This window comes from Nomascus leucogenys, chromosome 4 (genome assembly GCF_006542625.1).
Source record: "Nomascus leucogenys isolate Asia chromosome 4, Asia_NLE_v1, whole genome shotgun sequence".
NCBI classification, from domain to species: Eukaryota; Metazoa; Chordata; class Mammalia; order Primates; family Hylobatidae; genus Nomascus; species Nomascus leucogenys.
The window spans coordinates 115,699,600-115,716,180 of record NC_044384.1 but is presented as its reverse complement, the minus strand read 5'-3'; the positions used below and the strand labels follow the sequence as shown (position 1 = coordinate 115,716,180).

The 16,581-nt window shown below is 39.2% G+C and overlaps 1 protein-coding gene across 20 annotated transcripts in view; it reads left to right on the top strand.

Annotated features, from left to right (window-relative positions):
• ARPP21 (cAMP regulated phosphoprotein 21) overlaps positions 1-16,581 on the top strand; it is a 157,433-nt gene that overhangs the window by 89,588 nt on the left and 51,264 nt on the right. For 17 of the 20 annotated variants that reach the window (XM_030812157.1, XM_030812153.1, XM_030812152.1 and 14 more), the window contains 4 exons: positions 1,920-2,153; positions 10,136-10,320; positions 11,171-11,275; positions 12,274-12,534. In XM_030812157.1, coding sequence (XP_030668017.1) covers positions 1,920-2,153; positions 10,136-10,320; positions 11,171-11,275; positions 12,274-12,534 — 785 coding nt within the window. Of the gene's footprint in view, positions 1-1,919; positions 2,154-10,135; positions 10,321-11,170; positions 11,276-12,273; positions 12,535-16,581 lie in introns of those variants that run through there. The other 3 variants (XM_030812168.1, XM_030812166.1, XM_030812172.1) reach the window with 2 other exon arrangements.

Here is a 16,581-nt window from a genome sequence, read left to right as displayed (position 1 = left end):
CTTCAGTTTCCCTATCTGTAGAGGCAGTATTAGTCATTATTTACGTGTTTATTCAAGTGCTTACACATACTAAGTTGTCAATAAATATTATCATTCTTCTAAAAATTATCATGCTCTCCAATTGCCCCTCTTCTCTGCACTTACATGTTATGTTCCTATCACTTATTTTAAAAGAACTCCAGTTTAATTTAAGGGCATATTGTAGAATCTTGAAAAGAGTGTTAGTGATGGATTATATATTTTGACTTTAATAATACATAAGACTGCATTTTTAATAACATAATCAATAGTGTAGGCTGATGATTTAATCAAACTCGTGTACTACATTCTTGCAACCTGTGATATTACCCAAGTAATCTATTAGTTTGAATTTGCAGTAATATAAATTTTACTTAGTGTGTTTTCTCTTGGCTGCTCTGGTTAATACCTAGTACCCAGGACAGCTGTGGTTAAGGGTACTGGGGCTGCTTGTCTCTTGCTGTAGTGAAATGCCAGTGAGTGCCCAATGGATATATTGGGATATGTTTCTATTTTTGTCCATAAATGGTGGGACAGAAGAGATTGTTAGATTCACCTTAGGGACTTCTGCACACTGCTCCTGTTACCTATGTGTTTGAAAAATTCGGAATCCATAAACATCACAATTATTTTACTATTCTGTGTCATTTAAAGGATACTCAGTCATTATAAGGCCAAGCCCTCTTTGGTCCACCTTTTAGCTATATTGATAAGACTTCTTCAAATATGTAAAATTCAGTGCAGTACCATAAACACTTAAATATATTACATTAATAATAATAATAATAATAATGCCCACCATCTATTTGATTCCTTGCTTTTTTTTTTTTTTTTTTTATGGAGTCTGGCTCTGTCGCCCAGGCTGGAGTGCAGTGGTGCAATCTTGCCCCACTGCAACCTCTGCCTCCCAGGTTCAAGCGATTCTCCTGCATCGGCCTCCCGAGTAGCTGGGACTACAGGCACGTGCCACCATGCCCAGCAAATTTTTTGTATTTTTAGTAGAGATGGGGTTTTACCATGTTGGCCAGGCTGGTCTCAATCTCCTGATCTTGTGATCCACCTGCCTTGGCCTCCCGAAGTGCTGGGATTACAGGCGTGAACCACCGCGCCCAGGCCATCCTTTTTTTTTTTTTTTAATCCTTAATATCTAAAGTTTCAACTTTACACACAAAAATAATAACATTCAATGGTTTAAAGTTGCCTCTGGTCAGATCGTTAGAAAAAGTCAGAGTCCTGATTCATCTGTGTCTCCCTGACACTCAATCACATTTTCCTAAACCATGCCACTCCTTAAAAGGGATCCTATTTGATTTTGAAATGTGTTTGCTCATATACACTATGCTCCCACGTCTACTACTCACACATGAATGTAAAAGATTATTTATGACTAGGCCCCTTCAGACTTCAGCTGTATAGGTGTCGGAGAACCAGTACTTCAGAACCATGCACATGAACTTCACATCATAGGGCTCTTCCTTAAGGTGCAGTCTCTTTAACCACCATCCCCGTCATTTTATTCATATTATTTCAGCTTAGTAAGACATTTCCATGGTACTAATTACTTGGGGATATAGGAGGGAATTTTCAGGTACTGAGTTCAGAGCTTTAGGGTACCCTTTACCAATTTATCACCCTAGTAGTTTGTGAAAAGGCTGAGAGAGAAAGTTCTCATTCTTAATTCCTCTTTTCCCAGAAAATTGACACATCTGAAAAATATGTAGCAAATATTTCAATAAAATATGAGGCCAAAATATGAGAGGGGCATTAGTTGATCTCATCCTACAGCATGCATCTCAAATTCTTTAATGATGCGTCACAGAAACGTGAGCATTTAGACTCAGATTGGTGCTTTCTCTCACCTCTGTGTGTTGAATGATTTGTTGATCGTATCCCTATGCCAGGTTCTGAGTCCTCCAGCAGCGCAGGCTCCTCAGGATCGCTGTCCCGCACCCATCCACCTCTCCAGAGCACACCCCTAGTCTCAGGCGTGGCAGCTGGCTCTCCAGGCTGTGTGCCTTATCCAGAGAATGGAATAGGGGGCCAGGTTGCTCCCAGCAGCACCAGCTACATCCTCCTTCCACTTGAAGCTGCAACAGGCATCCCGCCTGGAAGCATCCTTCTTAATCCACACACAGGTGAGTTACTACCTGCTTTATCAGGGACACAAGGCTTTCAGAAGTTTGTTCTTATGTTTGATCTTATTAATTTGCTAGCAAGTATTCTGAAAATTCCCGAACAGGAAAGCTAGTTGCATGAACTGTTACAAAGCATTTTTGTTTAGAAAGAGCAGATTTATAGCAGTATTTATACCTCTATATTTATATCTTCATATCAATATTTATATTGAGGTGTAGATATAGATATTTCCAGAAGCATCCACTTTTCTTTTTTCTTTTACTACAGTTTCTCTCATGCATGCTGAAGAGCTAAGATGAGAGAAAATGGTGTGATGAGTTGGGATATACTAATTAAAACTTTGTGTTTCTCAGTCTAAATCCCCAGTTAGCTTGTATTATGTCAAAAGTGTTTTTGCATCCAAGGATATTTCTGGAATTGAAGTATCAATTGAGACATATAGTGACCATTAACTCTAGAAGTTGCTTTTTAACCTTAGAATTTCAGCCAGCTCCTATGAAAGGAATAAGAAACAGCAGTGGTGATGAGAATACAGCAAGAAAATTATTGTGTATTTTAGAAATGTCGGGCTTAGCCTGATTTTGGTGGGGTTTAGAAAATTGTTCATTTTATGATTACGGTTTCTTCTATGATGAATGGCCATTGGTTCTTTAATTTTGCATTTTTCTAGTGGGTCAGTTAACTTCTATATTGATTTCAAAAGACTGAGGGCATTGAGATTCTAACATCAGCAAATGAACTCAGGAACATCTGCTTATTTGCGGGGGAAACTTCTCAACCCGGGGCATTTTTGTTTCTGTCCCCAAGGCCATTCGGCAATATCTGGAGACATTTTGATTATTATGACCTGGGGAGATGAGGGCTGCTATTGGCACCCAGTAGGTAGAGTACAGAAATGGTGCTAAACATCCCCCAATGCCTAGGACAGACTTCCACAGCAGAAGATTATCTAGAACAAAATGTTGGTGGTACCATGGCTGAGAATCCCTGGCTTAGAAAGCTTGACATTGACTAGTCACTTCTTAAGATGTCTTTATTAGGGACTGGCACTAAATGGAGTTGTCTTGAAAGAGGTCTGAAATTTGGTTTAGATCATTCCAGACTATTTCTTCAATTAGCTAAACTCGAAAATGCAAAACTGGATAAGTATCTCATAAAAATGATTTGACTCAATCTTCTCACAAATGTAATGCTACTAGTAATTAGGAAATTCAGAGAAACATGAGAACTGTAGTAAAAAATAGTTACTTGAATAATTGCCACATTTTCATAAAACATATGGCACATTCCCAAGTCATGGTGTTTGACTGAGACATATTGAAAATGCCATAAGCTTGAGGGAAGAAAGGCATAATCATTTTATTGAAAACCATTTGAAAGCTTCAGATTAGATACTTCTAAGGAGGATTTTTAGATTGCTTTTATTTTATCTGGATTATTGTAAGCACTATAAAGAAAATCAAAAGAAGACCAGGATCATATTCTTTACTTTGGGCACTAATCAAAGTACTGTCTGACTTTGTTGGCTTAAATTCTTTCACTTTTAATTGAGATAGAGGGCTTGCAGAAAAGAGAACATTTTAACCACTTGTTTTGAGTGGTTTGTTTTAAGCAAAATTACAGAGTGTTTTGAAAAAGCTCAACAGAGTATTTTTAGGGTACAATGCAGGAATATTATTTGTAATGATAGCATAGTTGTGCATGTGTATGTGTATATTATCATCTGTAATCTTGTTTATAGAAAAAAGAAACAGAATGTTGTTTGATGCCAAGTCCCAATTCTTATTCATTGGACCGAGTCATTTAGAGCTGTTATCAGAATATCTCTTTTGTAAAAGGATCCCAGCTAAGGAAAAGGATTTAATAACACTGTTGAACAGCTTCTCCATACATATTTTTCTGATCTGGCAAGTGCTAAATTTAAAATATCCTAAACCAAAAGGAAATGTATGCATATATTGTATACTATACAATGAGATGCAAGGTGAATTATGTTTCCTCTTTTCTAGAATATATTTATTTTGTAAATTGAAAATATGCACATATATGTGTATGTACATATATGTATTATATATAACGCATGCTATATATTATATATGTATAGGTGTATCTTTAGTATATGTATGTGTGTGTATGTACATGTATCTACCTATCAAATTTCTTTTTTTTTTTTTTTTTTTTTTTTTTTGAGACGGAGTCTCACTCTGTCGCCCAGGCTGGAGTGCAGTGGCGCAATCTCGGCTCACTGCAAGCTCCGCCTCCCGGGTTCACGCCATTCTCCTGCCTCATCCTCTCCGAGTAGCTGGGACTACAGGCGCCCGCCACCACGCCCGGCTAATTTTTTTTTTGGTATTTTTAGTAGAGACGGGGTTTCACCGTGGTCTCGATATCCTGACCTCGTGATCCGCCCACCTCGGCCTCCCAAAGTGCTGGGATTACAAGCGTGAGCCACCGCGCCCGGCCCAAATTTCTTATATGAGTTTTACTGTTGAAGCTAAAGGCTTGCTTCCTCTCGGCTGGAACTCATCTTTTTCTGTCATTGCTGTGAATCTAGAAACTACACCTCTCACCCTTTTTAAAATACCTTCCTGCCAAGTACACAACAGAAATACTTGGGTGTTAGGAACCAAGATCGTATGACTATTTTGCTTCTCATTTGAACTGCCCTTGGGCTCATTTCCTTGTTACAACCATACTTACAAGCTCCTGTGCAGAGGAGCCATACTTAGTTATTTTATTTTATTTGTTGCTTCCCCAGAATGGATAAAAAAGTCTTAGGCACTGTGCCGGCGCTCAATAATTACATCATTATTGAAGGAATATCTACTGCCCATTATATATGTGGGATGGATAATGGAGCAGTTTTTTAGCTAATGTCATATATTTGGAATGTGGTTCATGTGCAAAATTATAATTGATAAAACATCTGTTTTAAGCAAGAATAAGACAAGTAATGATTTAAAAATTCGAAGGTATCTGCCAATCATGTGCCTACTAAATGAAACAAAAATGAAACTTCCTTTGTCAGCACAACTGACTTGGCTCTTACTAAGTACTAAATATTTGGCGCACTGAAATCAACCCACTCACATATACCCTTGCAATTTCCCCAATATAACCATAACTTTTAATTTTGTCTGGCCTCAGACTCAGCTTTCAACAGGTCCATTTCTAACTTTGGACCTCTTGCCTGTTCTTTCTTTGCTTTTCAGGCATCTGGATGAGTGAGGTGTCACAGAGGCTGTTTTTCAAAGTTGTCCCTGTATAACATTTTCATCCTTCCAAGGCAAGCCTGGAATCTTGGGTTTGATCTCCCTCTGGTTGTCTTGGACCCAGCCTCCTTTTGGAAATTTTTAGCAGAAAGCTCAGCTTTGTTGGGCTATTTTACTTCAACTCAGTGCAATCCAGAAATGCCAACAGGCATTGGCATCCCTCAAAAACTTGTTAATGTTCATATATGTTATTTTGATATTTTTCTTGGCCATTATCTGGTGCAAGTTCAAGACTGTGTTATATAAAGTCATGCCATTTGCAGGGTCTTCACTTTGAGGAGGGTTTTAGAGCTGTTCTCTTTCAAATGCTTCTGATGGGCTTCCGTAATTCTATATTTTTATTTTTATCAGGACTTCTAGCATCTATTAATCCAAAATGCTTACACTTTTTTTTATTGACTGAATCATGAATTTTGTGTTCTGTCTATAAATGTATCTTTGCAAGGTCTAAGCTAATCCTTGTCTATCCATAATCAGTAGCTCCCTCATAATTTAACTATCATCTTCTAAAGACTAGGAAAAGAAAATCTCTTTCTCTCACCCCTCTCTCTCTTTTTAAATAATTACCTTTCTTGACAGAAGGGTAAATTCAGAAACGCTTTGGTGTTCAAAACCAAGAGCATATGATTACTTCACTTCTTGTGTGAATTGCCCTTTAGTTCATTTCCTTGTGAGGAGGGTCCATGCTTACTTATTTTTTATTTGCTTTTTTTTTTTTTTTTTTTTTTTGCTTTCTTGAAATTGATGACAAGGTCTTACGCACTGTGCAGGTGCTCAATAATTACATTATTATTGAAATAATATCTACTACCCATTATGCATGTTGATGTGGATAGTAAAGCAGTTTTTCACCTAATGTCATATCTTGGAGAGAAATGAGCATTCTGCATTTAATCCTTTTCTCTGCGCCTGCTCTGCATTCAAAATGCCCTGGCTTATTTCTGTCATTGCACTCTCTTCACCTATGCCAGCACCCATGCCAAGGCCTGCTGTGCGTGCTTGTGCAGTTTCTGACATGAAAACCTCCTCTAGGCTAACTAAGCCGAGGGCCAGCCAGCCCTTTTTTCCTCTTTAGTCTTCGGCAGCTGTCATTCAAACTAATTGCTTGTATTCAGTGTAATTGCATCTGGATTGGTAGAAATCATAGAATATAGAGAGGCTGTCATTGCCTGAATTGAAAGCCAGTTGTCACCTATCCTGGGTCTCTTAGGAAATTGCTTTTGTTCTGTTCTCTAGCATCCATCTTCTTTTATGTTTCTCGGTTCTTTCCATCTGTCTTTGGTGAGCATAAAAATCAATTTTTTGTACTCCCTTCTCTTTCCAGAAGAACCTGCCATCTCTCTCTACTTAAGCGAATCCTTAGTGCTTTTTCTGTGCAATTATTTAGAAACATCTCCTTCTTCTAGCCCACAGCATATTAATCATATTTCACATGGAGGACCTAGAATTTATCAAAAGACACATGAATGTTTTGGGATTATGTTTTAAAATTCTAGTTATGATCAGATTTTCATACTTCCTTAGTTTTCACTGGGGTAAATCAAAAGCCATATAGAAATATAGTAAAAATCCTTTCTTTTTCCTTTCCATTGTGCATGTACATGTGTATGTGTGTATGTGTGTGTGGCTGTGTGTGTGCACAGCATGAGACTTATTTTGAAATAATCCCAGATGGAATTGTATGCCTGTCTCTCTGACTTTTTTTTAAAAAGTTAAGTACTTACAATTTTTATCGTGTCTTTTAAAAATATAGAACAAATGAAACACAGGAAAATTAAAGATCAGAACACTAAAAGGGCATATACATTTTTTAATATTGAGCTTTTAAAAATCATCTTCCAAATTGCTGATTTGGGAGGAAAAATGGGTTGCAGTTTTGAAGCTAGAAGAAAGTTATTTTTCAAAAAGAATATTCATTCAAAACAATAAAATGCATCTACGTGATAGGAAAACAAGTGCCTGGAAAATGAAGAACATAAAAAAAGAGAGAGCAAGACCAAACAGTTGATTTTGTCACTGTTTTGCAAATATAATTCTGGCACATTTGCTTCCCTATCACAGCACATTATTGTTGGTTATGAAACGGATCGGAATTTAGATACGTTTCTGAATATGCAACGTTTAAAGTTTCTTGTTACTAACACACAAATATATTTGCACTCAAAATTTGTGGTAATAATGGGGAATACTAACCACTGGTTGCCATTCCTAAGTGAGCTGAAGTTAAGGCTTTTGCTCTCTATGAGTGAGCATGTTGTTTGGCCTTACTACAATCTCAGCATTTTCCTCCCCAACTTGCTCCATTTTACTTTCTTAATTTATTGAGCTATACAATATATAGGGGAAGTGCGTGACCTGCACACACCTGAAGTCCAGACCTTAATAAATTTTTGTGTGTGTGCAAATCTGTGTAACTTCACTCAGAACGAGACCTAGAGTATATATAGTCTTCCTATCAGTTTCCTCAGGCTCTCCCAGAGGTACTGATTTCCTTTATTTAGCATATTCACTTAGCTAATTAGCTTGGTTCCCATGTTATAACAGTCTGTTCTTGTATGAATATCATATGTACTTTTTTTCACTAGAATGTCTCATTTTCTCTGGGTCAGTTTTTAAATTCTTTACCTGTCTGTCTTCCTTTTTTTTTTTTTCTTTTTAAGACAGGGTCTCACTCTGTCACCCAGGCTGGAGTGCAGTGGCACAATCTTGGCTCACAGCAACCTCCCTCCTGGGATGCAGTGATCCTCCCCACTCAGCCTCCTGTGGAACCACAGGTGTGCACCACCATGTCCAGCTAATTTTTCGTATTTTTTTTAGAGACAAAAGTTTCGCCCAGTTGCCCAGGCTGGTCTTGAACTTCTGAGCTCAAGTAATCTACCCACCTTGACCTCCCAAAGTGCTGGGATTATAGGCATGAGCCACCATGCCCGGCCCTTGCTCCCTTTTGTTGCAAATTTTTCTCATATGACTGATGGTCCTTGGTTGTTCTTTATTTATATTGTTGAAGAGTAAGGCTGTTGTTCTTTCCTCTGCCATCACACGCTTCTTACCCTGGATAAGAATGCTCATGCAAGCCTTGTGTATCAGAACAATGTATGGACTGAGATGCTTTAGAATATGTGCTAGGGCAGAGCTCAGCATGTTATGCCTTAACATGCCTCACCATCTCCCTTATGCCAAGATAAGGAGGATCTTCCACTGAAATATCAACCCCATCCTGGGAACCCCATACTCTCTAGGTATTTTGCTCAGGTTCCTAGAGAATATTTCTGTGACTTCAGCTTGTAAACAAATATTCCCACTGCTCCTTTTCCAATAGGGTTACAGGATTTACTGAAAAGGGAAGAAAAGACTCACAAGTAGTTCCATGAACAGTTTGCCAATCCGTTTCCTCATGTTCTGATGCTTCTCATTATTTATCTGCCAATACTGGGTGTTACTTCACCTTGAAACATGTCCTTCACCTCATCTGACTTCTCATTCATTGATTCATAATTCTCAGTTACGACACATTTTTTTTTCATCATTACCCAGTTGTTCCATGTACTCATTACGTAAAATTGGATAATTCACTTCAGTTATTTGGCATAATGGAAAGTGAATAGACTTTGAAGTCTTACTGACCAGGGTCATTTTCTAGTTCTCTCACTTACTGTTTTTTATATTTCTGAATAAGTTGCTTGGTCCCCCTGAGTCCTAATTTCTTTAGAGTGGAAATGAGAACATACATCTGCAGGTTGTTAGGAGAGCTAAGATCATACATGTAAGGTGCCTGTTACTGTGCTTGCCACATAGAAAATCGGTTTGTTCTCTCCTTTACGCCCCCACACACCCTGCTTTACTGCACTTTTCTCTTCTTCTTTCAGCTTTCTATTCCCATAATTTTTCCAGGAATGGATCTTCATTTTCTCTTCTGAAAAACAGAGAAACGATACCTTTCTTCCTCACGGGAATTGTGATGAGGCTCAAATGATGCTATTTCGTAAACTATAAAATACTCCTCAAAGACAAAGCAATACTATGATGAATAGCAGTATTAATAATAGTAAACCATGCCATTATTTCATAAGGCAAGAGCATATGTATTAGCTTTTCCATTACAAGGTGATTCTGTGATGTACTACTTTTAAAATCTAAAACCCCGGGTACCCTTGCTTATGTCTATTTCGGGAAATGAGTGAATGGATATGTTATGTTACATTGTATATTTATTGGAAGAACTGATAATGATTCTGAATCGGCGACAAGGCTTAGTAGCAGCAAAATAAATGTATTGGTAAATAACTTGTGACTGAATGTAGCCGGAGGTGTGTAACTGGAAAGCAGCCGTTATCCTTCAGTGTATGTTATCTCACTAATGGCTGTGAGGTGCAGTGCAGCAAAACATCTAGCTTTGTGAAGATTGCTTCTCCACAAGCCTCTCCACTGGGTACCTCCATCCACAGATACATTTAACTTTGGCAAAGCTCCCTGAAGGTGGTTGATTTATTTGCTGCTTCCTAAATTGCTATGGGCTCCCACTGTCACCTAGCTTAAGCGAAGGGTCACAAACAGTAAGGCCTTCACACTGGTGAAGGTTTTGGGGTCTTAGATTTCCACTGCCCTGCCCCTTTACTTTAGGTTACTTTTTGAGTATCTAACAGAGTGGTTCTTTATGTCAAAGGAGAGATGGAGAAGCTTACCTGGACTAAGCTCTGATTCCATTGCAGGCCAGCCCTTTGTGAATCCCGATGGAACTCCTGCAATATACAACCCACCCACCAGTCAGCAGCCCCTGCGAAGCGCCATGGTGGGGCAGTCCCAGCAGCAGCCGCCACAGCAGCAGCCCTCCCCGCAGCCCCAGCAGCAGGTCCAGCCACCGCAGCCACAGATGGCAGGCCCTCTGGTCACTCAGGTAGGGGGCTGGTTGGAAGGCAGGGAAGACAAGTACCCTGAGGTGAAGGCTGCATAGTCCTCAGAGCAGCAGAGAATCAGGGAGAAGGGTATATTTTACACTCAAGCCTCACAAATAAAACCTGGCAGCGTAGAGTTCTTTGCAGATTGACAGGATTTTATCCGAATCCTTTAGTTTAGATAGAGATGAGTGCCCCATCCAATAACTTGCAGGTTGAAGGCATGAAAGTAGGGAGAATAAATGATTTTTTCTTAGGTCTAAATGTCCTTTTTTTAAATGTATGGAGGAGCCTCTCTCAGAGACTGAACTCTAGGTCTTTGCGTCATCTTCCTCCACCATTCCCGTCACAGATCAAATGCTCATGTCTGCAAAGAGTCAATATTGAATTCTTCATCAATGGGAAGAACAGAAATCAGTCAATTCCAAGGACTGGCTGTTCCTACATACTCCTCTTAGAGAGATGCGGAGCCGCCCGCCTTTGCTAGGAAGACACATAGATGTGTCCATAGAAACCTGAAGTGTTTCAGGTAGGCTGCTAGAGTGAGACTCATTTTAAATTCTTGATATTACTTATTTGTTTTGGGGCAGTATTTTCAGACCCAGAGGATCTAACCAACAATATCAAACTTACATCAGTAACTTCTTAAAGAAATAATCACTAAGTGCAAATGAGCCTCTCTCAAGTGTGTCTGGCTCTGGTCTTTCAGAGCCTTGACTTTTCTTCGGTGGCTAGTTCCCCTCCCTGGAGTGCACTGAATCTAGAGAGCCTATGAAGGACAATGGTGTGCATCTTGTGAGATTTCAACCCCAGTGCTTTTCTGTCACCTGATCAATTGTTTCTTTCCTCCAGTCTGTCCAGGGGCTGCAGGCTTCCTCCCAGTCAGTGCAATATCCAGCAGTCTCTTTTCCTCCCCAGCACCTCCTACCTGTGTCTCCAACGCAGCACTTTCCCATGGTACTGTATTATGTGTATATGACTTGTTCCCCTAGGAGAGCACATTCTCTGATTTTACTACTTTTTTGTGTGCCACTGGCTGACACTGGGTGGGTGTCCTGGGCTGACTGTGAGGGGCTATGTGTGAATGTCTGATTTCTGAACATTACAGCCCATCTCTGCAAAACAATGGTTTCCTTTCTGTCATCTGTCTGTCCCATGCTGAGTGCTTCTGTGGTCTGGTACCCTTTTCAGAGTATACCAGCTAAGAAGGAACTGAATGCCTTCAGAGTTAGAAATCAGGAACAGAGAGATACAGGAACTTTGCATGAGGGTTCGGGAAAGATCTCAAAGATGGTGTTGGGATAGGAACCATTATCACCCTATGCTCCTGATGTAGGTGTCCCCGCGATTCCAATCTCCCAATTTTCTTTCATTTTTCCCTCAAGTCACTAGGTCATTTTGAGCAACTGCTTAAAGGATGAGCATTGCTTCTAAATTTCAGATCAGGCCAGTGAATAAATACTCCCTCATATAGTAATATAATCCCACCCAGCCTGTGGGTGATACTGGTCCTGGCTCCATCTTTGCAACAGCACCGGGGGTGATGAGTATGGTTGGTTCTGCCTTATGGGTGTTCTCCAGAGGCAAATTCTGCGGTTTCTGCTGGGAAGACAAGCTGACCCTTCAGGACAGAACATCAAGCCTTCCTTGTGTGCAACACCATCCTGAGGAGCCCGTGCTTTCAGTGGAAAAATAATAATTTGTTTCCATTGAAAGAGAAATATTTGGATCAAAATTTTTGTCATCTCTGACTCTTGGGATGATTAAAACCTGATTTGTCATGTTGTGTTCTCTTGTTATGTTGTGGCCGAAGAATTATTTTATTTTATTTTTTCCAAATTGTACTTCCTGTCTCTCCCACAACTCCAAGAGTATGTCCTGTGTCTGCCTCACAGTGCCTCTCTTATTACCAAGCTGATCCTGTGAATTCCCTCATTTATTTCCATGACTTGCAGAGAGATGATGTGGCAACACAGTTTGGCCAGATGACCCTGAGCCGGCAGTCCTCGGGAGAGACTCCTGAACCCCCATCAGGTCCTGTCTACCCGCCCTCCCTTATGCCACAGCCGGCCCAGCAGCCCAGCTATGTCATCGCCTCTACGGGCCAGCAGCTTCCTACAGGAGGATTCTCAGGCTCTGGCCCTCCCATCTCCCAGCAGGTCCTCCAGCCCCCTCCCTCACCACAGGGATTTGTGCAACAGCCTCCGCCTGCACAGGTAGGTGTGCTTCCTCATGCCTGTGACCTATAGCTGATTTCTGATGCATTTTGACCTTTATCTTTCTATGTAGAAAATAACCAGATTCAATCCCTCTTCCCTTTCTAGTCTATATTAATATTCCTCACGAACAGGAAGTAGTATATTTTTTCGTGCATCAGTTGTTCAAAGTTATAGGGCTCAGAAAGTGAGTTGAATGAAACTGATCCAACTGCCCATGAAAACAACAGGGGAATATCCCATTTTCCAGGCTGCTGGTACAGAGACCATAAGAAAGCATTCCCTCCCATGTGATATCCAGCTCAGGGGATTGCCCAGGAAGGAAAAGCCTTGGGGAAGGGAAGGGTCTGCACCTAGGGGACTTTCTACACTCTCTTGCTGCTGCTCCAAAAATGCATTCTTTCCTTTCTTATCAATTCTCAAGCTAATTTTCTGGGGCTAATCTGCTGCTCCAGGCAGGAGCTCCTCTATGAATATAAAGGAGGAAGGTAAGCTGATATCCATGGTCCTTTTCCCTCCCTAAGGGGAAGCAGAGCTCACACGTCTCTCACAGGTAGCCATTAATCATATTTAATTGACTTGAGCATGTAAGACACCACAGATCACTGATTTTTACTGTCTTCTCAAAGACTGATTATGTGTTACTGTTCACCACCAAACATCTCTGGTGCTCTCTTGGGTATCCGTTGCAGAATATTGGAAGTGATTACTGTCAAGATATAAAATGCACAGAGGCATTTTCTGGTCCATTTTCAAGGCACACAGATTCCAAGAAAATTCCATCCTAATTATGAAGTATTGCATTGGATGAGCTGTTTAAAGTGCAGTGTCACCTTCTTATCATTTGTTTCACTGCCTTAACATCTTGAATAAATTATTTTCTTTTCAAGCCACACAAAACCCTCTACCATGAAATAATTGTCACTAAATTGTTCATTTTATTTTGAGTGATTAATTAATAGTTCATCTTCAGTTGCCTTCTCTGTAATATCTCTTCAGAAATGGGATCTTAAAAGATGTGTAAAATACATTTAAGTTACAGGAGAAAGGGCTTCATTAAGGTATTAATATTTTTACCAATAAATTAATAACTTCAAGCTTAATTATTGGGAAAAATAATTTATCTCTTTTGGCCTAAAAAGCATTTAAGTGTCCTTAGTAATTTCTGCTGTCAAACAAAATGTAAGCAGAATGTTTAATTAAAGATCTTTAAAAAAATAAATAAATAAATGAAAATTAGCCAGGCTTGGTGGCTCAGACCTTTAACCCCAGCACTTTGGGGGCTGAGGCAAAAGGACTACTTGAGCCTGGGAGTTTGAGACCAGCCTGGACAATATAGGGAGACTTCATCTCTGCAACGAATTACAAAAAAAAAAATAGCTGGGTGTGGTGGCACGTTCTTGTGGTCCTACCTATTTGGGAGGCTGAGGTGGGAGAATCGCTTGAGCCTGGGATGTCAAGGCTACAGTGAGTCATGATGATATCTGTACACTCCAGCCTAGGAAACAATGCAAGACCCTATCTCAGAAAATGAAATAAATGAATGAATGAATGAATATATAAATAAATAAATAAATAAATAAATAAATATTTTAATAGGAAAGTCTTTCTTCACTGAAGGGATTTCAATATTAATCCGCTGCAGAAACAAAAGCAATCCATAAGCCCTGTTGTGTCTGTGACAGAAATATTTTCATTCCTTCTTTAATAGATTTTAAAAAAGATAGAAAGAGAGGGAGATAAAATGGGTGTCCATGGTTCATAATCAGTCTAGACATTTATGAACTTCTTTTTGAAGAATCACAGATAAAGGTATAGGCTATAACCCACAGTAACTTTCAATTTAGTAAACATTTTAAAATCTGATTACCCAACTATGGAAATATGAAAATAACTTAGTTCAGATTCAGCCCACAACCGTATGTGGAAATATGTTAAATTTCTGCAGAAAATGCATCTATTTAATAAATGTAAAGGTTGATTTCATCTGACTTATCATGTGTGCTTCCTAAATGCCCACTGGAAAAGCACATGGACGAGACAAAGAGGGATTTGAAGAAAAGAAATGGGAGAAGTGCATATTTTTAATAGTTTCTTCTTTCTTTTCTCTTCTAATCCGCTCATTTTTGGATTCTCCATATTTTAACATGATTGGTTGAAAATATACATTTTTGTCCTTTGGGGCTATTCTTACTCCTTTCTTCCTTCACCACTCTCCTTTCAAACCTTTCATACTGATCTTTTAAAAGATTGCTGTTAACCTGGCTTTCTTTCCATCCTCTCTAAGAGAGGATGAAGTTAGACCAACAGCTCATTTGCTTCATCCGGTTGGGGATCACAGTTCCTGAGAGCTGACCAAAGCGCCACCTTGGAGTGGCGCTGGATGCAAGTAGCCAAATCTCTAGCACAGCTTGTGAAGGTATCACAGAAGCTATGTCTGGGGAAAAGAACAAAAACAAAACAAACAACAAGAAAAATTGAGTTTAAATTTTTTTTCCATGGAGCTTTACTTTTATTGTAACCATTAGTGCTCATCAGAACATTTTTAAGTATAAATTCCTTCATCCCTGAGGATATTTTGTGTTTTATATTGAACATAAGAAGGGAGATCAAGGAATAGATATCACACTCTTGAGCTTACATTTAAGCAAGACACAGTCTTTTCTAAAGGAACAAAATGCTATTTCCTAAAAGACATGTAAATACAAATGCTGACAAATAAATTAGATGATAGTTCTTCCTATTTTTAGTATTGGGAGGCGTCTGATGCATAATGGTAGTCATCTTTAATACCACCACAATTTGCCAGAGCATAGCTAAATGCTATTATTACTCCAGAATTATTTGTTTTTTATTGTTATAAACTGCCTGACAAAAAAGAGAGAAGTAGTGAGAGCGAATCACTATAAGCAATGTATACAATGACTTAGTTGCCAGATACTGACCCAAGATTGCTTTAGACTCTTTCAGCCTCTTGCCCTTGAATATCCATATGTTATGTAGCCACAGTTATAATTCATCATGATTCCATGAAATTGCAGAGCTACAGGTTCACACAGATTAAGTTATATTTTGTTCCCACTTTATCCTCAGGCAGTAAAATATGTTTGAACAGCAATATTGAAATAGAAAAGTGTTTCCTATTTGACTTGAGCAAATCAGAAAACAAAATAACCATGAAAATCACAGTTCTCAAATAATTGACTTGTAATTTTATTCTATGTATATAATGTTTTTACCTACTAGGGTACTTCAGTTGTCATTTTAGAGAATATGATAGGCGAAAACTCAGAAGCCCAGAGATAGAAAATAATTAACTAAGATTAGTAAGAAAGTGACCTTAAAATAAATGAACTGAGGCAGGCAAAGAAGTCTAGCAGATCACGAAACATTTGATTTGGATCATAATCAATAGAATAATTTTATTCATTCTCAGTCATAAGAAAGTTAAGAAGGTAGCATAAACAACATTTTTATCATATTTCCCCTTTTAGATTGAACATACCTTTTTGAATAGTGGTGTGTACCAATCATTCTGCAATGTGCTTCGATAGACTACCGTATTTCATAATTGCATTCTCTGCGCCTTTTAGGCTACAGATCAGCAGTTTTCATGTTTCACCCCTGTTTCCATCAGAAAAGCAATTCAAGTTAGATATAATATTTAAAATGTAGGTTTTCATTGTTGATGATAACTGTTCCACTCTCTCCTGTTTCATCTAAAAAACACAAAAGTCTTGTTTTAAAACAACCATTGTATGATCACGACTAGGTCAGCAATTGAGCAGGATTTATCACAGATGGCTCATCTCTGCTCCATATGGCTGGGGTGGCTTGACTAGGGCTACACTTACATGCCTGGAACTGGAAGGTAACCAGTCAATTGGGGGTACCTGTGTTCCCCACATGGCCTTTTTCTGCAGCAGAATAGTCTGGACTTCTTTATCTCTTGGCCGGGTTCCCTGCCTACAGACGTGGAAGCTGCAAGGCTTCTTTAGGATCAGGCTTGAAAGACTCCGACATCATTTCTGCCTCATGGCATTGGTA